At 49.7% G+C, this 25,457-nt stretch overlaps 1 protein-coding gene and 1 non-coding gene across 4 annotated transcripts; one reads left to right on the top strand and one right to left on the bottom strand.

Annotated features, from left to right (window-relative positions):
* Nucleotides 1-310: 310 nt before the first annotated feature.
* Syndig1l (synapse differentiation inducing 1-like) lies at nt 311-22,645 on the bottom strand. 3 transcript variants are annotated; one of them, NM_001109485.1, is given in 5 exon segments: nt 1,088-1,852; nt 1,994-2,134; nt 3,379-3,852; nt 5,796-5,897; nt 22,237-22,518. In NM_001109485.1, coding segments are annotated over 3 exon segments (714 nt in total). In that variant the 5' UTR covers nt 3,793-3,852; nt 5,796-5,897; nt 22,237-22,518; the 3' UTR covers nt 1,088-1,693.
* LOC120093427 (U11 spliceosomal RNA) lies at nt 11,347-11,480 on the top strand. The gene has a single exon (XR_015623598.1). It is a non-coding gene; the product is annotated as a U11 spliceosomal RNA (small nuclear RNA).
* Nucleotides 22,646-25,457: the final 2,812 nt, after the last annotated feature.

Here is a 25,457-nt window from a genome sequence, read left to right on the forward strand (position 1 = left end):
TGTCTATCCCCTGGCCATGAGGCCATGTAGAACACACACACAGCTTCCCATCTCTCCCCCTGGCCTCCAAGGCTCTTAGACCCAGGAGAGCTTTGCCTGCAGGCTTCTGTCTTGTCTTACCTTGCCTTACTTAAGTCAAATGCAATCCATCAACCTCCATCCCAGCTCTCCCAGGCAAGCAGTCTATGGGCAGCAGCAGCGTCTGGCCCTTTTCTCTTGAGGTCCACATGGAAATCCAGAACAAAAGACTTGGGATACAGTGGAGAAGCATGGAATGTAGGCATGGGACAGCCCGAGGTCCCAGATGGCACCAGGTGTTACAGAAAAGTTTATTATCAGAATAAATAAAGACAGTAAGGGGACATTAAAACTGCCGGTGCAGGGAGTGGAGAGTGGGCAACCCCTGAAGTGAGGAAGATGGGAGAGTGTGGGGCTAGATGGGGCACGGAAATAGCCAGGTCCCCCAAATCGTGCACAATGGTCCGTAGTTTAAGTCCCAGTGGGCCTGCCTTCCCACTGTACATGTCCTTTGCTCCTCGAGCCTCAGACACTCTGACATCTCTTAGTGCCTGGGGGCGGAGAGGTTCGAAAGCAGTTGTGAGTGGTGGTTATCAGTGAAGGTGCCCAGGCACCACTACCACCACTGTCCCATCCTTCAGAGGTGGGGAAATATCTCAGATGGAGAGAAAGGCTTGGCCTTCCTGCTCAGGTTGATGGAGGGTTTAGAAATGGCTACAAAATTACGCCAGACTGGATATTCCAGGCAGAATCCAAGCAGCCTGGGAACCTCCATGGGAGGCCCACCAGCAGGGAGAGCTATGGAGAAGCAAATCCCTTAGGCATCTACTGTGTTCCTCCTCCGGCTACACTCCATGTTCCCCAGAGTCCCTTCTCTGGGAAGTAGCAGCACCTTCCTTAGTCTTCACGGGTGGGGTACCATCTCAGGACCCTTCCAGCAGAGCCCAGAAAAGGTGGTGGGGTGAAGACGGGGGCAGAGTAGGGAGGTCATGTGATCCTGCAGTATCCCAGACCTCCATCCCTCTGTCACTGTATCTGACCTTTTTTTTTTTTTTTTTTTTTTTCTGGTACAGAAAAGCCCTAGCAACCTGCCCTCATTACAGAGCTTTCTGGCTCTACCTCTACCTGGGAGACACCGCAGAGCGCAGAGCGTCTTCCACAATAACAGGGAGACATGCTGTACCCAGAGTCAGAAAGAGCGAGAGATGGCTGGGGTCCATGTTTTTCTTTCCTGATTGGAGGGTCTTGGGCCTTGAGGGGGTGGGAGGTGGGGGTGGGGCAGCTGCTCAAAATATGCACAGGCTAGAACCCTCTTGACTGCAAAGTCTGGCCAGGGCCTTTGTCCCTTGGGAATTCTTTTTCCTCCCATGAACCTCCTGCTCTCTCTCTGTGGGGCAGAGGTCCTGTAGGGAATGGGCAGAGTACACCGAGCTAGGCCTGTTGGACAAGCCTGCTGGGCCTGCTTCCCATTCACAGCCAGCCTGCTCTGGGACTGGACGCAGTGGGCGAGAGGGCGAGATTGCACTGTGTGGGCTGCAGAATGGGAGGCCTCTCCTCAACAAGCTATCGTCCCAGGTTCTCTTCAGGGCCAAGGCTCTCCATAGGATACACAGTTCCAAGCTTCACACCTTCCTCTGGTAGGCCGGGAGAGCCAGGATGACAGTCCCACTGACTACTAGCCATGGCCATTCTGGGACATATAAGCAGCCAGAGCTACCACCACAGCCACATAGAGACCGGCCCCCACAGCGATGGAGAGTATGGCCAGGAAGAGAGCCCGGCGGGAGGTGGTGCTGGCCAGGCGGAAGTCCCCTTTGGAGATGGCCTTGCTGGTCTAGGGAGACAAAAGGTTGATATAAGACAATAGCCCCGTGACCCAAATAAGAGGCAGCCCACCAGGTCCTTGATCCCCACCCTGCCCGTGAGGCTGAGAGAGGTGGCCAGGGAGGCACTCCTGGGACCCCTGTACACTTACCCCCTGGGAGAAGTAGAAGGCAGCAATGCCCAGAGGCCAGAAGCAGCAGAGCATGGAGAAGAGTGTGAGCCCCAAGTGGTCCCTGGGAGGCAGGGTGAGGAAGGCATCTTCACACTCACTCTCAGTCGAGGTTCCATCGCTCTGTAAGACAGTGAGGTAAAAACCCAGGGTCTGGTAAACCCTGTCAGACTGACAGGAGTTGAAAACATGTATGGGTCCTTGGGTAAGGGCGCCAGCCACCCATCCCTGGGACCCTCGTAGTATAAGGAGAGTATTGATTTCTACACGTTGTCTTCTGATTCCCACACGTGGGCTGTGACCATACATACAGAAGATGATAGATAGATAGATAGATAGATAGATAGATAGATAGATAGATAGATAGATAATAAAATATGTAGGTTTGTTGGTGGCTTTGGTTTTTTGAGACAAGGGTTGCTCTGTATAGCCCTGGCTATCCTGGAACTCGCTCTGTAGATCAGGCTGTCCTTGCACTCAGAGATCTTCAGTCTCTGTCTCCAAGTGCCCAGGGTTCAAGGGGTGCACCACCATCACCCCAATAATAATATCATTTTTAAAAATCTCAACAACACAACAGCGACGACCCAGTGGGTAGACACAAAGCGAGCCCCATCCGCTGTGGAGAGTGGAGGCTGGTCTTGTCACTGTGTCACTCCACTGAGAGCCTTTCAGTGACCTGGTGAGTGGTTCTTCTAGGAACTTCTCACCATGGAAGAATGCAAATCTCTCAACCCAGAGATGTTCGTCCCAGGAGAGAGACTGGGGAAGATGGAAGGTAAGTGTTCTCAGTGCCCAGGGACCGGGAGATCAAGTTAACGACTGATGGAAGGGCTCACTCACCATGACAGACCCTGTCACTTTACAAATCACCTTGTACAAGATACTAAATTACACAGAACGGTATTGGAAAATCAGGTTAGGAAGCCACATACTTTTGTGGGAGAAAGGAGAAGAAGAAACATGATCAGCCACCAATAAAGAATCACAGTACTTTTCAAGTGATTAATAGTTGCTATTTCCAATGGTTGATCTTTATCTCTTGGATTAATAAGCAGTTAATCTAAGCTAGTGCTCCTCTTCCTCCTCCCCCTTCTTCAATAGAGTATCATGTAGCCCATGCTGGCCTTGAACTCACCAGGTAGCCAAGGCTGACTTTGAACTCCTGATCCCTCTGTCCCCACCACCCTGTGAATACAAGCTGCCTTCTTTTTTGTGATGGGATCTCAGTATTGTGCTGGTTGTCTTTGGAGTCTCTATATAGATACCAAGGTGACATCAAATCCCTCTTCTTCCTGCCTCTGCCTCCCGAGTGCTGTGATTAAGGGGGCCCAGTTTAGGATCAATGTTTTCAAAATGCTACTTACCTCCTCCTCCTGGCTGTCCTCCTGGCCCTGCAGCTCCTCTTGAACCCCATAGGACACAGTGTGAATGGTTACATCCTCCTCAGCTTGACCAGGCTCCGAGCGCTGCTCTGCAGGCCCCACTAAGGGTTCCCTGGCTTCGGTGAAGCTGGTCTCACAGCTGCCTGCTTTGGGCTCCTTGACCTTGTCCCTCCCGAGGAGGCAGCTGGGCCGATACCAAGCCTCCACGGCCAGTTGCAGGGATCCTGGGTCTAGGAGCTGGTGGGCTTGGGCGGGACCAGCACCTCCTAAGAGGTAGGAATAAAGCTTCTCCTGGCAGGACCAGCCGGGTGGAGCCTCCGGGTAGGGATAGGGTCTGTGGAGGTGGGTGGGGCTTCTTGGCAGCAGTGGGTTCTGTAGTTCACTCATGCTCTCCATGGTTCGCCAGGCAGTTGCCAGGGAGGGGAGTCTCCGTCCTCCACACAGTCTTCACGGAGCCTGTCGGGAGAGCAAGACAGGCAGTCACAGAGACTAGGCTCCTGGATACATGGCCTGGACTGATTCAGCATGTGAACTCTGTGCTCCAACGTGGCCCTAAAGCGCTGCTTTGCCATTTGTCACCTGTGGGATCTTGAGCCAGCTATTTCCCAGAGCCTCAGTGTCTCTGTCTGTGAAGTTGGGATGGCGGTGATACTCACTTCAGAAAATTGGTTCACTCATTTACTTCCTTGGCACGTGATCATTCAGCACGAGCTATATGCCAGGCACTGTTCCCGATGCCGGGAATACAGCAGTGGGAGAGGCAAAAGTCAGGGGAAAGGGAAAAGTGCGTCTGCTAGTCTTCAAGGGAATGCCAGGGTGGGGAGGAGGGAAGTAGCAGGTGGGTGGGTGTGGGAACACCCTCATAGAAGCAGGGGAGGGGGGATGGGATAGGGGGTTTCCGGAGGGGAAACCGGGAAAGGGGATAACATTTGAAATGTAAATAAAGAAAATATCCAATCAAAGAAAAGAAAAATAAAGAAGGTGCAGTATCCCCGAAGGCTGGAGTTACCAGTGGTTGTGAGCTGCTGGGTCGGGGTGCTGGGGACTGAACCCTGGTCCTTTGTAAGAGCAGCTGTCACCTATTCAGTCTCCCACTCTCAGGCCCTCAGGTCTGAGGCCAGCCTGGGCTGCATTGTCTCAAAACAAAACACAGCAACAACAAAACCCACTACAGAACAACCAAACAACTAAAGATTCACTATGCAGCTGAAACTGGCCTTGAACTCTTCCTGCCCCCTGCTTACCGGGTGGCCACAAACACTGGGAAGTGTGGAGCTTACTTTGTCCTGGTAAACCGAGGATACTTGAAGCTCCCTATTACAGGTCTTGGGGTAGATGAAACCGGGGCTTAAAGGAGGTTTTATCCTTAAATCTGTGTTAAGCTTGCGGGGGTGGGGGGGTGGGGGGGCTATGTTTACAACCACAGCTCTTGGCAGGAGAGGGCGCTTTCCCCGACCCACAAAAATGTAGTTTTAGGAAGAGCACTTTAGGTTAATTTGTTCTCTAAGATCAACTGAGCTTGGGAAGTTTCTGCAGATCCTAAGGCAGAGAGAGCATCCTGGGTCCTGAGGTCTGCATCAGTGCACCCCAGTCGGAAGTGCACCCCAGTCCCTACAGGCTCAGATTATGGATGTACTGGAGGGCTGCCATCCCTCCCTCCTTCAGCTGTCTGTTTACACGGTACCTGGAGGGTTGACTAGAGGGAAGAGAAAAGCCACTGAGTATGTCTGCGTCAGATCCACACACTCCAGCAGGGAGGAACAGATATGGAAAGAGGGGCGAAGCAGCCTTGGGGACTTCCATAGTTTCGGGACAGTTCTGGTGTGACTTGCCCTGGGTTTTGGTCTGCAGATTTGGATTCCGCCTTGATTATGATGACTCTGGTGGACTTGCAAGGCCCTGAGATTCAGCAACATAAAGACTAGATGGTGCAGGGCAGTGATGGTCCACGCCTTTACTCCCAGCACTTGAGAGGCAGAGGCAGGTGGATCTCTGTGTGTTCAAGGCCCGGCCTAGGCTACAGAGCAACTTCTAGGATAGGCAGGGCTACACAGAGAAATCCTGTCTCAAAAAACAAACAAACAAACAAAAAAACAATAAAATAAAATAAAATAAATACACATCTGATAAGCCTTGCCTATCTTATGAGGTTGCCTTGAGGATCCACAGAGACGACTGAGGTGACAGGGCCCTGAAGATGAACATGGGAGATACTATTTTAAATCGATTTATTTTATATGTATGATACACACACATATACTGCACATGTGTGCCCGGTGCCCACAGAGATCAAACGAGCGTGTCGGATCCGCTGGAACTGGAGTTTTGGATAGCTGTGAGTCACCCTGTGGATGCTGGGAGCTGATTGGGTCCTCTGGAAGAACAGCAAGTGCTCTTACCCACTGAGCCATCTGTCCAGCCCCAGAGGCTGCAATCTTTATTCCTGGGCCTCAGAACTCATCTTCACTCACGGGGGCCTTTCTGACTTCCCAGCTGCCGTTCTGCTAATGATAGAAGGGAAATCCTAGGGAGAGATTTCTGTTCCCAGGGCTGAGCGTGTCTGATCCCATTTCCAGTCCCAGCCCCCATCCAACATTCACCGTCAATTCCCGGGAAGGAGTCATTTCTACTTCTTCCCCCAGTGGACATGGATGGATTCTAGAGAGATGGTTCTGGAGTCTTCTGAAGAGAGAGTGGCTCGAGGGTAGTGGACGGTGAGGGAGTACATGGAGGAGAGGGGCATCAGGATGGGAGCAGGGCATTGTGGGTATGTCCGAAAGATGTTAGGCTTCCCTGGATGGCTCTCCGTTGGGGAGGGCCTGGGTTGATACCTACGTGAGGGGAAGGGATTAGGAGGGGCTGCCGTGGTGCTGAATCCCTGAGAGTTCTGCATTGGACCTGGAGCTAGAGGAATGTCTAAAGAAGAATAACAGTAGGGTTGGGGATTTAGTTCAGTGGTAGAGCACTTGTCTAGCAAGCGCAAGGCCCTGGGTTCGGTCCCCAGCTCTGAAAAAAAGAAAAAGAAAAGAAGAAGAAGAAGAATAACAGTAAAAAAGGCATGTGGTCCAACAGGCCAGCTTCTGAGGCAGAGTGGATACAGGTGGTGCTGGGGTGCAGGGCTGCCATGTGCCTAGGGGCCCTGCTTACACACCACTCTGCTGTGAGTTCCATGGAACTGTCACCTAGCTGTGACCGAAGCTTCCCAGTGTAGCGATGGGGCCTAAAGCTTGGGGTGGAATGTGGGTTCAGAGCACAAATGCAGGGCCTCGTGTTTCCTCCCTGGAAATCCAAAGAGCAAGGAGCCATTGGGCTACAGTGATGGGAACAAGGCTCTTTCCTAATGGCAGGAAACTGGAGTGCCCAAGGTCTACGCTTGGGCAGCTCTGGGGAGATTCCCAGCAGGTCCAGTCTCTCTCATTCCCGAGGAAAGCATCTGAACCCCATGGTATCCTCCTGTCTCCAAGCAAATGTGACCCACAGGGTGTGTGGAGTTGGAGGCCACATGAGCCCAGGGCTCATGGATTGGGAGTCAGGTACATTGGGAGCCCATCCCTGGTCTGTCGGCCTTTTCTGGTCTTTCAGATTCCCTGAGCTCACCCATGAAGGGTTGGGGGAAGTGCCCACAGAGGGCAATTGTAGTGCCAACATTTTATGATTCTATAGCCCCATTGAGCCCCACAGGAGGGGATAGGTGAACACATTCAGAGCCTAGTGAGGGGCACCATCCTGATTTCCTGCTATTTCCCAGTGGGCAAGTTGAATGAGGTGAGAGAAAGGCAAAATATCTGCTTTGACCAGAGAGACAGCAGTCATGAAGTTGGCTCTGCGTCCTAGTTCCATCTGTCCCACACTACTTCCTGTCTTATCTCTGCCTGTGTCTCCCACAACCAAGGACATAACTCGCAGAGGACGCTCAGTCTCTTCTCTAGATGGTCTTAATGTATAGACCCTGGGTCTAGGCCCTCCAGGCCCTCAGCCAAAGCAGTGCTCTGCCTCTCTTCTTGTGGCTGAGCTGTGCAGGGGCCCTTGAAGGAGAGTGGGCAGCCCCAGGGCATTTAGAGCAGCTACATACATCAAACACAGCCTTGGTAAGTCTCTGCCCTTCCTTTTCATGCCCTCTCCTCCCCACGAAAGGGATGGAGAATTGCCTGGTGACTGTAGGGCACTCTCAAGTCCAAAGCAGGCAGAGGCAAGTGACCCTAGCTCACTCTCCACTCCTGTCAGGCTCTCTGGCTCAGACACCCAGCCAAGCCTCTGAAGTCCAGGTCACCTACAGCCTTTCCTGGTTTCCCTCTGACTCTGAGGGGTTCCTCCAGTCCCTCAAGCAAGGCTTGTCCCCTTCATGCACAAAGATGTGTGATTTTTTTTCTTTTACACAGCGAAAGAATGAGAAGTCACCTGAATGTCCAAGAACTGGAAACAAGTTCAGTAAATGATGGCATACAACCTGGTGGTAAGAGGCCTTCCAAGAGGTTCACTAAGAATAATGACCTGAGAAAACGCTCCTTGCTGTTCCAATGAGAAGGAAGAAAAACAATCGGTTCGCTACTCCAACATCGCTAATCCAAATGTCAACAGTGATTAGCAGGCACCTGGGGTGGAAGCACAGGTGATTTTCATTTTCTTCTTGATGTTCTCTTTCCCCTGCTTCCCACATCCATCCATCCATCCGTCAGTCTGTCCGTCCGTCTATCTATCTATCTATCTATCTATCTATCTATCTATCTATCTATCTATCTATCTATCATCTGTCTGTCTATCTATCATCTACCATCTATTTATCTATATAAATGTAAATTTACTATTTACAATTTTAAATCAGAAAAAAATTAAGAGCTTAGATTTCTTCTGAGCCAGATTACCTAAAATCCACTGAGGGCTAAGAGTTCCCTCTGGGTTTGAGCAATATTAGAGCCTCTCCCTGCACACACTCCTATCTATACTTCTGCTTTGGAAAAGTCACTGGTAGGTGGTTGCAGCTAAGAGTCATGACTCTCATGTCCGCCCTCCCACCTCACCCTACTCCCCAACTAGCAGGTCACTAACTGAGTTCAAGGCCTCATCCCAGAGACCCCACTCTGAGTCCTCAGTGGAAGAAAAGATAGTGGGTCACCAAGTTTTCTGTTTCGTTGGTCTGGCTGAGCCTTTGGCCTTAATCATTTGGTCTGCCTTTCTGTGTTCTTATTCCTCAGGGTAGGAGACCACAGCAGAGCAGTTCTCATGACCACTGGTGGTCATGACCATGTAGTCTTACATGAGCTGAGTGTGCCTTCTAGACACTAGTGTGGCTGCTGGTGTGCCTGCAGGTGAGTGTGCGTGTGTGTGTGTGTGTGTGTGTGTGTGTGTGTGTGTGTGCACATGCACTCTGTACTCCAGAGGACAAGCATGAGAATCCCTGGGATTCTGAAGTTCCTATAAATTACATAGTTGGAGTTGCGGGTCTGGATCCCGCAAAGGAAAGTGGGGAGAAGGTGTCTCCGAGAAGGCCGCACCCTTGGGTTCTCTCCTGAACTAAGAACTAGCTGAGCCCTGAGGTTGAGGCTTTGCAGGCACAGACCAAAGACAGGAAACCATCCAGAGATCCCCAGAGCCCAATTACAGCCTTCTGTGATAGGTGCAGAGCAACAGTAGACATCCTAATCCAGAAAATGTATGGGAGGGTTAGGAGAGGCTGACTGTAAAAACTCAGCTCACTCCTTCCCTGGAATTCTACTGGGAGAAGAACAATAACTCACACTTATTGAGCTCTCTACCTCGTGCCAGGAGCCACACTGTTCCGAGAGCTCATTTGACTCTGTAATTCTGATGGGAGCACACAATGGGGGTGTGGGCTGAGGAGGGCTTTCTCTTCCAGCTGTGACAGGCTGTGAGTGTCACATTAAACTGCATTGGGATGGGGAGGGGAGGGAGATGCAGAAGCCTTGAAGGACCATCAAGGGTGCCCAATCCAGGCTACATCAAGATTGCAGAGGAAATAGAGACCCAGAGGAGTCCTGAGCTTCACTTTGGGACCTTTCCTGATGTCCGAGGAGCTGGTTCATTGCCAGCCGCACATCAGAAGCAGGATCAGCCCTGAGAGCTGAGGCCAAGATTGGAGTCAGCGACCCCCTCACTGGATTTTGGATTTTGCACAAGGCGTCGCTGTTGGCGTGAGCAACAGTGGTCCCTGGGCAGTGGTTCTCAGCCCTTCAGAGTGTGGTCTGAGGATTCCACTTCTATTGCTTATGGTTCTAGGATAGAGCATGGCCAGTTCATGGGTTGCTGAGGATCAGACTCAGGGGTTTCTGCATGCTAGGCAAATAAATACCAATCTAGCTACAGCCTCGGCTGTAACCTGTTTTTTATTTGTAAGTTGGCCTTGAACCTTCAGCATATTTGGTAAGTGTTCTCCCACTAAGCTACAGTACCAGCTCAGTGCTTTTGTTTTCAATTTATTTTCTTATTTATCTTTATCTCTATTATTCATTTATTTGTGGTGGTGGGTTGTCTAGGCTACCCTTGAGCTTTAATCCCACTGCTTCAGTCTTCAGGGTATGGTGGGACATAGTTGTGGCACTGGCAATTAGGAGCTGGGTACAGGAAGACTGCAAGATCGTCCTTGGCTACATAGAGTCTGAAGCCAGCCTGGGCTAGAGACCTTGTCTCAAGAACTCAAAAATAAAGTTAGACTCATACTCAACTATGTCCTATATCAGTAACTCCGGTGACTGCCGTGCAGCAAAAATAATCATACGTCTTAGTCCACTTAGGTGGGAGTCTAGTCGGTTGAAGTGGGAGATGCCTGCCACCCCGGCAACTGGGAGACGGGAGCAGGAGGGTCAGGAGTTCAAGGGCATCCTCAGCTACAAGTTTACTTCAGGGCCAGCTTGAGCTGCATGAGACCTTGTTCCCCACCCCCATCCCCGCCCCAGCCACAAAAGGTTGATATTGTAATAGAAAGCAGATCAATGGTTGCTAAGGGCTGGGCAAGGGAAGGAACACCAGGGTCCAAGGACTCTTTGGAGTGATAGGACTGTTTCCTACCTCACCTTAGGGGCAGTCACATGAGTGAACGTAAGTATATGAAGTTAATACCAAACACACTCACACACACACACACACACACACACACACACACACACACACTTTAAATTAAAAAAGGCAAATGCAATCTGAATGAAGATAACGTAAGTGTGGTGGTGCATGCTTGAGATCCCAGCATGAGTTCTAAGCCCTTGCCAAGCGCTTGAGATTCAGTGGCTATCTTCATGCATGGGAAAACCAGAGCCCAGAGAGTCTAACGGGTTTTCTAAGAACACACAGCCTGGTAAGTGGTAGAGCCTGCTAAGTCTGCCTGGCCAGAGTACATACATTTAACTACTAAGCAGATACCTCATCAATCAGGAAGTATGTGCATGTGTGTGTGTGTGTGTGTGTGTGTGTGTGTGTGTGTGTGTGTGGTGTGTATGTGGTTTGTGTGTGTGTGTGTGTGTGTTGTGTGTGTGTATGTGTGGAGTGTGTGTGTGTGTGGGGTATGTATGTGTGGTGTGGCGTGTTTGTGTGTGTGTGTGTGTGTGTGTGTGTGTGTGTGTGTGTACATGTTGACTTGGGTGCCAGTTCTTGCTTTTGCTCTGTTTGCAACAGAGTTGGTTTGATGTTTGCCTCTGTGTCTGTCCCAGGAGCTGACTGGGGAGCTTCCTGTGACTCCTGTGTCTACCTCTCATGTTCCTGTAGGAACACAACATCTAGTTGTACATGGCTGCTCTGAGCTTTGGGGATTTGAGCTCAGTTGAAATTCGAGCTAAGCTCTTGTACAGTGCGGCTCTACCCACTGACCCACCTCCCAGCCCCCTTTAGGACAGCTCTGGGTAAACTGCCACGGCTGGCATGGAACTTGTGATCCTCCTGCCTTTGCCTTCCAAGTTCCACCAGGGCCAGCTCTATGAGCTGGGATCTTAAGACCTCAGCACAAAAAAGGGCTTCTGTCGTGAGTGGCACACGCAGGGCAACTCGATTGCTCTGCGTGCGGAATCGACATCAAGAGATTTCGGAAGCATAATTTTTTGGTACTTGGGCAGCTGGTGATCGTTGGTCCCGGCGCCTGCGCACTTGTGAAAATAAAGGTTTTCTTTAATAGTTAAAAAAAAAAAAAAAAGACCTCAGCACAGAGCCACTGTGATGACACACACCTGTACTTCCTACACTCAAGAGGCTGAGGCAGGAGAGTTTTGATTCCAGGCTAGCCTGGGCTACACTGAAAGACCCTACAAATGAACAAAACAAAAAAGTAACAAAGCCAATTACTATGGCTTCCTTCTCTTCATACAAGAAACAAAACCACAGCCCAGAAAGGTTAGGAAACATAGGCAGTGATGGGACTGGGCCTGTATTTGAACTCAGGTGTGACTTTTGTCCTAAGCCTGGGCACTTCTGGACACACCTATCAGATACATCTCCTGGGAGGCAGGAAAATAAGAGGTGAAGGGACGTTAACACCAGAATCCTCAGGGAAGAGAAGGAGAAATGGGGTCTTTAAGAAAAGATGAGGAGGGGTTGGGGATTTAGCTCAGTGGTAGAGCGCTTGCCTGGCAAGCACAAGGCCCTGGGTTCAGTCCCCAACTCTGAAAAAAAGAAAAAGAAAAAAAAAAGAAAGAAAAGATGAGGAAGCCAGGGGAGATGACCCACACTTTAATCCCAGCATTTAGGAGGCAGAGGCAGGTGGATCTTTGAGTTGGAAGGCAGTCTGGTCTACAGAGAGAGAGTCTAGGATAATTCGGGCTACACAGAGAAACCCTGTCTCAGAAGAAAAAAAAAGATGAGATTTGGGGTGACCTGGCAGCCCAGGCTGAAAACCTTTGAAGGCCAATAAATACAGAGCTATTATGAGGGTCCTGAACTATCAGCCACCTTCTCTCAGCGCGACAGGACAGATGCTTTTAAAGAAAGAAAGGGACGCCTTCTGAGTGAGGCAGGAGACTAGACAGAAGAGATTACACTCCAAGGGAACGGACACCAGCCGCACCGCCTTCCAGTCAGTAACACAGAGACCGCCTGGCCAATTGTGAAGAGCTGTGACTACGGTAGCTGTTGGTAGAAGGTTTATGCCAGATTGATGTCTTTTGGCCTGTAAGCAAGAGAGCCACTAAGTGAGCTTGGTGCCATCAGCTACAGCTTTGCTAAATCTGCCAGAGCAGGGAAAAGTCAGGAGCCAGGACAAGGGCAAGGTGAGCCGAGCCAAGGAAAATGGAGACCATAGCAAGCTCAACACAATCCGTCATCTCCAACTCAATGGTCTCCATCAGCCCTGCGTTCCTCCTGACTGCTTTTCGTTGCTGTTTGTTTGTTTGTTTCTTTTTTTTTTTCTTTTCTTTTTTTTCAGAGCTGGGGACCAAACCCAGGGCCTTGCGCTTCCTAGGCAAGCGCTCTACCACTGAGCTAAATCCCCAACCTGCTGTTTGTTTCTTAAGGGTCCCATCTGGTCCTCCAGTCCAAGCCGATGTCAAATCACCATGGAGCTGAAGCTGGCCTTGAACTCCCAGCGTTGGCCTCTACCTCTGAGAATTGAGAATATGCGAATGGACCATCATGCCTGCCTCTAACACTTCTTAAACAAACTGTAGCCTCCTTCACTCAAAAGCCAAAGAGTAAGGTGGCAATACGGCTCAGTGGGTAAAGGCGCTTGCTGTTAACTCAGTTCCATCTCCGGGATGCACGTGGTAGGAAGAGGAGAAAAACAACTCCTAAAAGTTGTCCTCTGACCTCCACATGAGTGATGGCATAGACATCCCCGTCTCCTACTGCAAATAATATTAATTCCACAAAAATTTAAGAAGCAATCAAATCAAGGGGCTGGACTTGTGGTTAGGGTCATAGAGTGGTTTACCTAGGATGCATGAAGCTCTGGGCTTGACTTCAGAACTTCATGAATGAGGGGTGGCAGTGCTGTGACCCGAGCACAGCAGAGATGGAGACAGGATCCATGGCTGGTCTGGGACACAGTACCCTGCAACTCAGTGACAGAGTGTTCGTCTAGTGGGCACGAGGACCTGAGTCCAATCCCCAGCATCATGAGAAGAGAAAGGAACAGCAGAAGAAACTGGTGGCCGAACTTAGCAGCAAGTTCTCTGCCAGAACAAGTTTCCATGCCTGCCCTTCCTCTTGGTCTGAGAGAGCAAGGCTGGCCTATAGAAGGCTGCATGTCCTTCCCTTTCAATTTGTTCACTCCCTTCGAACCTTGAGCTGTCCTCTAGTAGTAGCTGGACTGTTTGTGGCCACCATGCCAGAGAGGCCATGTGTGATGCGAGCAGGGGCTCCAGTGGATAGACCCCAGGGCCATCCATCCTCTCTGTCATCAGTAAGACACCAGGCATGAGAACTAAGCCGTCTCGGGCTCTCTGAGTGTGCCCATCTGTCGCCAGCTGAGCTCTGGTAGCCACATGGAGCAGATGAGCACACAGCTAGTTCTGCCTGAGTGTCTGACCCGGCAAAGTCACGGATAAGGTAAGGTGTCTGTTGTTTAAGCCGCTGTGTTTGGGGGGTGGTTTAGGGAGCGACAGTTATCAAAGACATTCTCCTTGGTGCCTTTATGCCTTTCGGTTTCTGCCTCCACCTCCCCTCCACTTCACAGCCATGTTTCTGGGAAGCTCCACTCACATGCTTTAGCTCACAGCTTAAAGGGCACTTCCTTGGGAAGGCTCTCTCTACACCCTCAGTTTAGCTTTTGGTTCGCTGGTTATCGGCACTCCAAGCTCTTCCTCCCAAAGTGCTTATCACAGCCTCTATTTATATACGTGTGATTCCTTGATTAGTGTCTTTCTCCCTCACCAGATTGTGAGCTCCGGAGGGGTGGGGACTGTGTATGTCTTGCTCATCCACATATTCTCTTGCTTGATATATAGTAGGCGCTCAGTAGATAGCCTCGTGAATGAATGACGAAATTCAAGTGAGCTAGCTGTACTGTATTACACTGAGGCTCCTTGGTAAGAAGACTTTCTAGGGCCATAGAAATGGATCAGTGATTAAAGGCAGCTGTGTCGTCAATGCCAGCACTTGGGAGGCAGAGACAGGCAGATCTCTGAGTTCAAGGCCAGCCTGGTCTACAATGCTAGTTCCAGGACATTCAGGGTTACACAGAGAAACCCTATCTTTACACACACACACACACACACACACACACACACACACACACACACACACACACACACAGAGAGAGAGAGAGAGAGAGAGAGTAGAGAGAGAGAGAGAGAGAGAGAGTAGAGTAGAGTCTGTTTTCTGGAAGGCCCACAACAGTCTATAATTCTAGGTTCAGGGGATCTGATGCCTTCTTCTGACCTCCATGGGAGCAAGGCACACAAGTGCTGCACAGTTATGCATGCAGGCAAAAATTAAAATGAAATGAAAATAGTTTCTGGTACCTGGGATAGAGGGCATGCACCTGCCAGAGACACATTCAGCTCTGCACAATAAACATGTCGTCTTGGGCAGTTACTTCAGGTCACTTCTCAGGATCCAAAAATAGACAGGAAGTAGCGCCTGCTGTGGGGAGGGGCGTGCAGGACAGATTAGCAAATGCAAGGTGGGTTACACGGAATGCAGAAAGCTGTGCAGCTGCACACTGAGGGCAAGGCAGCGACATCCTGAGACGGTGGGAACCAAGGTAGGCTGGGCAGTGGGTCCTGAAGGTTAAATGGAATTCGAGAAAAGAAGAACAGGACATTTCTCACAGAGGAAACCGGAGATGGGTGGAAGGTGGTAGGGAGGGGAAGCCAGCTAGCTCGGCTGATGGAAGGAAGCAGGTGAGGTGAGAAGGCATCCTACTTCCACAGCCAAGCAGTAGTGCGCCCAAAATGGACACAACAGTGTATAACATGGCCTTGCCTGTGTTCTAGAACTTTCTGGGTGGCAGCAGTGAGTAGAAGGGATGAGGGACGAGTCAGAGTGGAGCCCTGTTGAGAGCACATTCATGGGTGAGGGCCTGAGAGAAGGCTCAGGAGCTAAGAGCATTTGTTGCTCTTCCAGAGGACAAGTTTGGTTTCTAGACACTCACAACAGCCTCACAGAATCCTGTAACCCCAGCCCCAGGGAACCCGCACAGTTTTCAGGACTCTATAGGCATCTGCACATATACACATAAATAAAAATGACTCTTGGAGGGAAGGAGACTGAAACTACTGGCCTGGGTGTAATGTATACCTTTAATCCAGCACAAGAAAGGCAGAGGCAGGTGGATCTCTGTGAGTTCAAGGACAGCCTCATCGATATAGCAAGTTTTAGCCCGGCCAAAGCTCATAGTGGGACCTTGCATAGGGAGAGGGTGGAGGGTCTGACTATTATGGCTTTGATTTTAGTCAAAATAAATAAGACATGGAATCAACCCACAATGAAGACAGAAAGAGGATATGTTATATAGCTAGGTGTGGGGGTTCATGTCTACAGTCGTGTTAAATAAAATAAGGTATGAAAGAAAGACCAGAAAACCAAATACTGTATGTTATATTTCATATATGGAAGCTTAAAAATAGTTGATCTGAATGTAGAATTGAAGTGTTAGAAGCTGGGAAGGGCAGACAGGGGTGAGTTGGATAATGGGTACCAAACATAGGCGTAAGGGGATAATTTCCCACACTACCACACAGCGGGATGACTATAGTTCATAATAAGCCACCACCCATTTAATAAGGATCCAGAAGAGAGGGTCTCCAGGCTCCAGACATTAAATGACAAGGAATACACACTAAGCATCACACCATGTTGATAGGAAGGGAGGGAGAGGGAGAGGCGAGGGCGTGGTGGGGCAGAATGGAGGGAGAAGAAGTCATATCTGAAGAGGGAGGAGTCGGGAGGCCCACTCAGTAGGGTTGTGGTTAACTAGAAGAGGGAGAGGATGGAGTCCAGAATTACTTCAGATTTCTGGCCAGGTAAAGACTGATGTGAGGAACCGAGAGAGAAAAGCTATGGGAACGCTCTTGGCTCGAAAGGGCGCCTGGGTATAAAGATGAGTTCTATTTCTTCTCCACCTTTAGGGCCTGGAGAGGCTGCTCAGTAAAGTAAAGGTTTGCTGTTCTCGCATAAGGACCTGAGTTCATATCCCTAACACCCACTTAAAGAACAGGACCTAGTGACATGTCTGCAGCCTTAGAGCTAAGGTATAGATAGACAGGGCCCAAGAGCTCACTGCAAGGCCTAGCCAGTGAGCACCAGGTGAGGTAACTTGTTTCAAAAATAATGTGGAGATGAACTGAGGAGAATGCCTGACATCAACTTGCTAATTTCCGGCCTTCTGGCCTCCATATGCTTTTGTTCATACCCTAACACACTTGTATGCACACACACACACACACACACACACACACACACACACACACACACACAGGCTTACTCAAATAGCAAGATGTGTGACTTTAAGATAATAAAATAGCTAGGTGCTGTGGGACACACTTTTAATCCCAATAATCAGGAAGCAGAGTGAGATGGATCGCTGTGGTTTCAAGGCCATTCGGGGCTACAATGTGAGACCCCGTATCAAAATGAAGAAGATAGTAACAAAACTATGCAGAATGACATCCCTGAGCTAAAAAAAAAAACCAAACAAAACAAAACAAAAAAACCAACCAAATAAACAAACAAACAAAAAAAAAAAAAAACAGACTTCCCAAGAGACGAAGAGAAGATTATCCTTGATGAAGAAACCTTTGGAATCCTGCAGCCCCAGCACGAGAGGTAAGGGCAGCTCCCACTCACTAGAGCAGTCTGTGGAGAAAACAACTGTATCGCAGGGGAAACCCGAGTCCTACGCAAATACGCAAATACGTAAAGATGGACCAAAGCAGAGGAAGAAAAACAACTACAGTAAAGTAACGGGGGATGATTTAATGAACAAAGAATGACCAAAGAAGATTCCAGAGTCATTCAAATTACAGAAAGAATTCTCACGATTTAAAAAAAAAATCCCTCTCCTCAGGGATATGAGCACATCATATCTGTGAAACACTAAGAGACGGCTAGGAAGAAGGAGCACTTCACAAACAGCTAAGATTTTGAAACAAAGTAATTCTCTGACTTTTGGAAAATGCAACAGAGAGAAACGGAGAGATTGGATAATGGGACGGCCATTATCTTAAAAGATAATGTTAATGGAATTCCCCACGACAGAGCAAAAAGACAAAAATATGGCTATGGCGCACATGTAATAAAATTGAGACGTTGAGGAGAATATTAGGTCTGATGCTCGAATAACACGACATTGAGAAAGACACGGGAAAGAAAGACTAGAGGAGGAAAAAAATCCCAAGGAAGCAACACAATGCAGTGGGAACACTGTGATGTGATCATTAAAAAAAGAATCCAGGTGGAGGTGGGGCACGCCTCTAATCCCCGCACTCAGGAGGCGGAGTCGGGGGTGGGGATGGGGGCGGGAATCTCTGAGTTTCAGGACAGCCAGGGCTACACAGAGAGACCCTGTCTCAGAAAACAAAAACAAAACAGCCACAACAAAAGATAAAGATGTAGAAGAAGAAAATGTTTCCTGAGAAAACTCAAGACTATTCGGATTGTGAAGACCCACTATGTCGCAGGCTGGAGAAACAGGGTGGGGAGAAGTCAGTGAGTTTGGTTTGAAAGTGTCTTGGGATACAAGGATAGAATTCTGCCTATAACCCGATGTATGAAATGGGAGCCCTGGGGTCTGGGCCAGAGAGTTTGAGACTCTTGGACCATCCAAAAGACTTTTGGAGAGGAGAGAGAGAGAGAGAGAGAGAGAGAGAGAGAGAGAGAGAGAGAGAGAGAGAGAGAGAGAGAAGAGGAAGGGACTGGAAGGAGAGAGGAGAGGACAGAAGAGGGATGAATAAAGCAGCTTGGGTGTTTTTCTGCTTCTTTGAGAAGTGTCTTAGTTGTCTTTCAGGGAGAATCAATCTCGCACCCAGGGCTCCCGTGGGCAAGGCTATTCCCTCCCCACACGCCTTGCGGCTGACATGGGTGAAAAGTGCCAGGAAGACTGGTGGTGCCAACTACTCAAATGATTCCGTTTTCAGATGGAAATAAATCAAATCTTCGCTCTGGATGAAGCAACCCACCTCTCCAATGATGTAGCTCGTCCTAAACCACTTACAACAGTTCTCAACCTGTGGGTCTCCACCCTTTGGGGCTCAAAGGACCCTTTCACGAAGTTCGCCTAAGACCATTGAAAACCACAGATATTTACATTATGACTCATAACAGTAGTAAAATTACAGTTATGAAGTAGTAACAAAAATAGTTCCATGATTGGGGGTCACCACAGCATGAGGGACACTATTAAAGGGTCACAGCTTGAGGAAGGCTGAGAACCGTTGACTTAGAAGCAAATATCGTGTTAACAATGGGAGATATAATAGTCTCACACCCTACTTGGTTTACTGCAGGGTGCGAGTAGGGATTTGGGGTGAAGGTGGCCGTATAGGAGGAAGGAAATAGAAGGAGGTGAGACTCATTCATATAAAAATGGGCTTGGTCAAGTCTTTATTGCTCCCTGTTTGCCATGGGGACCTCTGGGTAGGACACCAGCTGAACGTCTGGGAGGGGACCAAGATAGGGGAAATGCACGTCTTATGAATTCCCCAGACGAAGCCTGCTCCGTCTCTGTCTCACCTTTCTGGGACCCATAGATGAATTGGCCTTTGCATCTGAGGGTGATTAATAATGTGTGCGTCTGCAGACGCTCTTTGACTCTGTCACTGTTGGAATGTCATAGAGGAGAGATGTGCGTGTATATCAGTGTCTCAGCTTCACACACACACACTCTTGAGACAGAGTCTTGTTATGCAGCCCAGGCTGGCCTGGAATTCACTATGTAACCCAGATTGGCCTCAAATTTCTGATCCCCTTGCCTCAGTCTTCCGAGTGCCGAGTTCACAGGTGTGCCACTCTGCTCCACTCCATATAACCTATTCCCTTTATTTAAAAACAAATAATGTTTATTTTTTATTTTATGTGTACACGTCTTGTCTGCATGAATGTGTGCCTCAGGCCTCCTGGAACTGGAGTCAGAGACAGTCGTGATTTGTCATGTGGGTGTTGGGAATTGAGCCTGGATCCTCTGAAAGACCAGAATGTGCTTTTAACCACTGAGCACTGTCCAGCCCTGTATATCCTATTAACAACCATATTTAATTTACTCCTCTTCCTCTTCCTCTTCCTCAGCTCTCCTCACCTCTACCCTAAATAACTAAGATCACACACACACCAAAATATACCGTTGCTGACTCCTGTCTCCCCTCTGAGGGGGAAGGGAAGTGGTAAGGAGGGGGCAGGAGGGGGCATAGGAATCAGCTGATGGATAGCATTTTCTGTCTGGACAAGGGAGAAGATGCTATCTACCTGGGTGAGTCCAGGATCCCTCAATCTGCCAGCCCTGGTGTAGATGTGGATACCCACACATCTGGAGATGGAGGGGCACTGTGTTTTCCTCTGCCTAGTAGCAGGCCAGTTCTCCCACAGACCAATCCTGGAGAAAATAAATAAAACCCCTTTCCCAGCTTGCGGTTTCTCCTGCCATTGCCACTTTGTTATGGGGGTTAGTGACTGTCCATTAACTCCAAAGAGCTGATTCCTGCCAGTGCCGCACCAACAGCTGGGAGCCAGAAAGCGCTGACATGGGGGAGGGACCAGCCCCCACCCTGGCTGGGCACTCAGGGGAAGTAAGAGAGGTCACTGGCATGGCTTACTCAGCTCTACCCGAGTGCCAATTAGCTAAGGTTTTTCTGAGCATTGGCTGTGCCTTCCACAGTTGAGGGAAAAACAATTGTAAGAGAAGCTCATTTTATTATTTTTATTTATTTATTGTACAAAAATAAAATAGAAGTCTCTCCACAGGGATGAATCTTTCCTAACTGTCTTCTCTTCTAGTCTTCCTAGGAGGGGGATTCCAGCCAGCCAGGGTCTCTGGGAAGAGAGGGTCAAGGCCCTGGCTCACTATTTCTTGGTGAGGTAGTTCCTGGCCTCTTGGCTTCGAGGCTAAGGAACTACCACCTTGGTCATTCTATGTTCACCGTAGCTTTCCTTGAGAAATAAGGAAAACAGGACTGCCAAGTGTGTAAGTGGCCTTTCCTGTGTCTTTTAGGGTTCTCCCACTCCATTCGTAAAGTCCACTTCATCACAGAAAGGTGTTAACTGGCTTGTCAGGCTGGGTTAATGAAAGTGGTACCCTGCATCCGAGGAGAACAAACTAAGAAGTTTGTAGTTTGGGACAACCTCGGGCACCTCCATAGGGCCCCAGGCCCTGGGAGTCTTAGGTCTCATCTGTTTCTAGCCTCTCCTGTTACGGATGAAAAGACAGAAGGGAAGGCACCTGCCCAAGACAGTCAGGCAGATCTGTAACCAAACCCAGGGCCCTTGATTTCCAGTGAAACACTTTGACTGATACATTTTCACAGTTCATTCCTGTGTTTTACAGCCAATTACCGAGTCCTTCCTATGTTCCAGGTGCTGTGGGAGGAGGGGTGTGGAGGGAAGCAAAGAGCCTAAAACAACACAATCCCTGCCTTCAAGGAGCTATTTTCCCTAGATCTGCGATTCTTGGAGAAATATAAAAACAAAACTATGAGTCAGACTCTTGCCCCATATTATCTCCTATAGGTGTTGATGGAGGAAGGGGACAGGAAATCCTTTTATTTCATGGAGATTTATAAGTTGGACTTCACTGCTTCTGGGACTCCTTAGAGGCTGCAGGCAGAAGGAGCCATGGCTGGACTGCAGAAGAGGGGCTGAGGATGGCAATGACCAGATCACTGTTAGCAGGCCTGACTAGGGAGGCTGGACGGTGAGAGGAGCTCACTTTGGGGAGATGTGTCTCCTGGAATCTCAAGACAGTTTCCTGAGGTGGGGAGATGCCCAGAGTTCTTATCCTCACCTTAGGGACGAGGAAACTGAGCTCTATACGTTTGGAGAACTGGTGCCGATAATTAGAAGCTGCCAGAGAGAGCCTTTTCTACCTCTGAGGGTGGGAAACTGAGCTAGGTGGGAGGGTCAGGGAACCAGTAGGAAGCCCGTGGTCAGCCACAGCAGTGAGCTAGCCTACCTCTACGCAGTTTTATTTTCACGGGTCCGTTCTGCCACTCACAGAACTCTGTGCTGAAGAACTGGAAGCACTTTGCAGGCCTGAATGAGCTCATGCTACATACTCTTGCCAGAAAGAGAGAGAGAGACTACCAAATGGAGGCTCTGTCAGGGTCATCAGCATTCAGGCATATAATAGAAAACCAGACCCAGGTCCCCTACTTTGTCCTCCCAAACCAAGCAGTGTGATGCAAACCCGGCCCTTTTTCATGAGGAAGAGGGTCACAGATAAAGCTGAGGAACCTCTGTCACCTTTTCCTTTTCGCAGAGAAATGTATTAACCAGTTCTGAGGCGATAGACACCCCCACTTCCCTGTCCCAAGGGCTATTCCTAAGAGCAAAGAGATCACAGCTTCCTAGTCACTCTGGTGATCAGGCTTAGATGTGAGGGAATAGCTGAGGGGAACCTACTCAGATTTAACCAATGTCATGGAATCTTGGTGGAGACTGATACCAGGGACTCTGGGAGACTCGCATCAGTGTTTCTGCAACCAGTAGGCAAGGTGTCTCAGAGCTCTCTTAGGTCAGGGCCAAGGCCTGGAAGTATATAGGGTCAAGGTGCCCAGATGCCTATTATAGTCTGGGTGCCTCAAGTCTCTCCTAGTGTCACCCAACAAGGGATGGACTTGGCCAGAGCTCTGAAGGAGTGCAAGGACCTGTAGGGGGTTGGAGCTTCAACACTGGGAAGGCTCCCCAAGCTCTCCTCAGCTCTCCCCAGCTCTCTCGGTGCCTAGCTCTGCGCTCCCGCTGCGCCCCCAGACGGCTCCTTACCTGTCGCTCTGCGGACCGTCCCGCCTCCTCGCGGGGCTCGGGGACCGGGCATGGGCCGGCAAGCGACGCCGTCCCCGCCTCACGGCCGCGGTGGAGCTTCCAGGAGAGCTCCCTGCTCCCGGCCCGCGTCTCTGCCGCTGTCGCCACCGCTGCTTCAGCACCGCGGACAGCTCCCGCCCGCCCGCCGCCGCCCCGCGCGCCCTACACGGTCCCGGGAGCCCCGCATTCTGGCTCTGCCGCGCTCCGCTCTCAGCCCGGCCCGAGGCGGCTCCGCGCCGACTTGGGGGAGCGGCGAGGGGGGTCCCCGCCTCCCGCCTCCCGCCGCCACCGCCTGCCTCTCGCCTCCGTGCTCCCTTCCACGCTCCAGAATCAGCCCACCAGGCACTCCGGACCCAGCTCCGGGGAGGGGCGGGGCGGGGCGGGGCGGGGCGGGGCGGGAAGTCGGGGAGCCCGGAGGAGGCGGCGGCGGCGCGAGGGGCGCGCAGCTGGAACCGGCTTTTCTGCTTCCTGGAGCCAAACCCTCATCTCCAGCCCTTCTCCCCTGCCTCCTGTCGCGCACCCCAGAAGCGATGCGCGCGGCCCTTGGGATTCTTAGAGCATTTTTGAGCTCCGAGGCTCCCAAGCTCTGAGTTCAAATTATTGATCAGCCCTAAAAGGAGAAACAAACAACAACAACAACAAAAATTTATTCAATGCCTACTAAATGCCAGACACCACGCCAGGTTATCTATCTATCTATTTATTTAGCCAGCATAACCTCGTTGAATTTTCTTAACAATTTACTAGGCACTCTCTGCCTCCCAAGGATGGATGAGGATGCGGAGCTCACCACAGCTTAAAGAGCGGGATTTGGAGATATCGGTTCTGTGTTTGGAAGGAAGTATATAGGTTCCATAGCCCATGGCTCCGAGTTTTGGTGATAGTTTGTTCCAATCACTGTGTGAGCCAGAGGAAGTTACAAAACCTGTCAAATTCTCCACCTATGAGAGGTCATGTAAGGACATATGTGTGACACACCGGGCATGCAATCGGCCCAGTGGGTGAGCCGTCTCTGCAGTTCTTCCAGGGGGTGTCCTGAAATCTGACCATAGGGTTCTGGCGGCTATGTGTTCTCCACTATGCAGCTCTTTTTCTGAGCCCCCACAGTTTGTTTATTTAACCCAACTGTGAGTGTTGTGAATGGACAGATAAAGGTATTTTTCACGCCTTCCCCTCTACCCGTGACAAGGTCTTGAGATTCATCATGGTACCCAAAGGTCTGGAAAAAAGCACATTCTCACGAAAGGAAGGTAACTAGGAACCGGCAAAGGGAACTCCAGAGCATGCTGGGGCTGGGGCAGCTGAAGGACCCCGCCCTTCCCCCATGCAGGGACGCCACCCTACACAGAATGGGGAGCTCTAGTGGGTGTAGGACATCTAAAGCAGGTCCTGTTAGCACGCAGAGCAGGGGCCATGATCTGGTCCCCATCATTAATAAAGGGACTGGGTCTCCCTTTCAGACTGGGCAGAGAGCTTCCTTGACCTAGGGTCTGTCACAGGTCTCTTAGTGGCTGACTTGCTTTTCCTGACTCTGCCCACTAGAGCTATACTAGAAGGCCCTTGGGTCGCTCGCATGCACACAAACCCCTCCCTAAAAGCATCATCTCTTGTTTTACTTGGCTCACTTCAAGTCTCCCTGTCCTAGGCACACAGGGCCCTTTACTTGGCTGCAGCCTCCCTCTGCTTGTCCTCTCACCACCCCATTTTTAGTCAATGCCTGGGCTGCTTACTGAATTACTCACTAAAAGGATAATCATAACAATATTAATAATAAAATAACAATAAGCCAGTGAAGCAAAGGCTGCCTAGAAATTTCAAACACTAATGTTGATAATTAAGTGCTGCTGTCTGGAGGGACGGCTCCAAGAGAGGCCTTTAGTTGGTGGCATGTCACAGGCCACAGCCTGGGTACCAGGAAACCTTAGGTCCTGGCCTTCCTTTGTCACCGACCATGCAACTGCTGGCAGTTGCCCAATCTTACTGGGCCTTTGTTCCTCTAGAATTCTGAACCCTATGAAGCTTTGAAGTAAAAAAAAAAAAAAAAAAGCATTGGGTAATGTGCAATGTGTGATGGGGAACAGTTGGCTAATGCAGCAGTAAGAACTTCTGGGGAAATTACCTTTTACTGCCTGCAAGGAAGAGGTAGGACTAAGTCTGTGCCTCTGTGTGTCTCCCGTGGATGTTTCTATTTCCTCTCTCTATTCCTCCATCCTTTCTCCAGCATGCAGTGTGAGGAAGTTTAACACCTGAGAATGTAAACTACAAGCCTAAGTCTAGGTCTTTGAAGGATCTACACCGAAGGGTTTTAGAAAGTTAGACATGTTGGCCCATAATTTGACACAAGGAGAGAGATGCTTTTGTGAAGTTAAGTGAAAAGTCCTCGGAGGCTTCCTGGAGGTGTTGACGTTTGAACTGAGTTTTTTTTTTTTAAATAATTATTTATTTTATGTATATAAGTACACTGTAGCTCTTCAGACACACCAGAAGAGGGCATCAGATCCATTACAGATGGTTGTGAGCCACCATGTGGTTGCTGGGAATTGAACTCAGGACCTCTGGAAGAGCAGTCAGTGCTCTTAACCACTGAGCCATCTCTCCAGCCCCGAACTGAGTTTTATTAAAGAATGAGACATCTTCAAGGCTGACTCGGAAGGCTGACGGTAAGAGAGAAGATAAGAGCCAGACAGGAAAAGGATTGTCCATCGAAGAGATGATGGGAGTTTGAACAAGGTTATGTCAAAGGGGCAAGGAGCAAGGAATGGGTTTAAGGCATTACAAGAGGAAAGACTGACTTTGTGAAAGGGCCCAGGAGACAAGAAGTAACATAGGAGCCAGGTAATGGTGGTGGCTGTATCTATGGTGTACACATTTAATCCCAGCACTCGGGAGGCAGAGGCAAGCAGATCTCTGAGTTCAAAGGCAGCTTGGTCTACAGAGCTAGTTCTAGGACAGTCAGGGCTGCACAGAGACTGTCTTGAAAAACAAACAAAACAAAACAAAACAAAAATTGTGATCCCTTTGGACATGTGCACACACATGTGTGCACATACAAACACAAGCACACACATACACATATACACACGATCTGTCTTTCCAACTGGTCTTTATGGAAGGTAGATCTCCTGGTGTAAGCCAGGAGAAGTGAGTAAGGTAGAACAGTTCCAGGAGTCTGAGGGAGGACA

This window comes from Rattus norvegicus, chromosome 6 (assembly GCF_021556685.1).
Source record: "Rattus norvegicus strain SHRSP/BbbUtx chromosome 6, alternate assembly SHRSP_T2T, whole genome shotgun sequence".
Classification (NCBI taxonomy): Eukaryota; Metazoa; Chordata; class Mammalia; order Rodentia; family Muridae; genus Rattus; species Rattus norvegicus.

What these genes read in the sequence shown, in the direction of transcription:
- Syndig1l (XM_087554677.1), bottom strand. Translation starts at nt 3,792, where the DNA reads ATGGAGAGCATGAGTGAACTACAGAACCCACTGCTGCCAAGAAGCCCC. An exon ending in AGGACAGCCAGGAGGAGGAG is followed by an intron (nt 2,135 to 3,378) that starts GTAAGTAGCATT and finishes ACTGTCTTACAG; the next exon opens with AGCGATGGAACCTCGACTGA. An exon ending in CCTTCTACTTCTCCCAGGGG is followed by an intron (nt 1,853 to 1,993) that starts GTAAGTGTACAG and finishes TTGTCTCCCTAG; the next exon opens with ACCAGCAAGGCCATCTCCAA.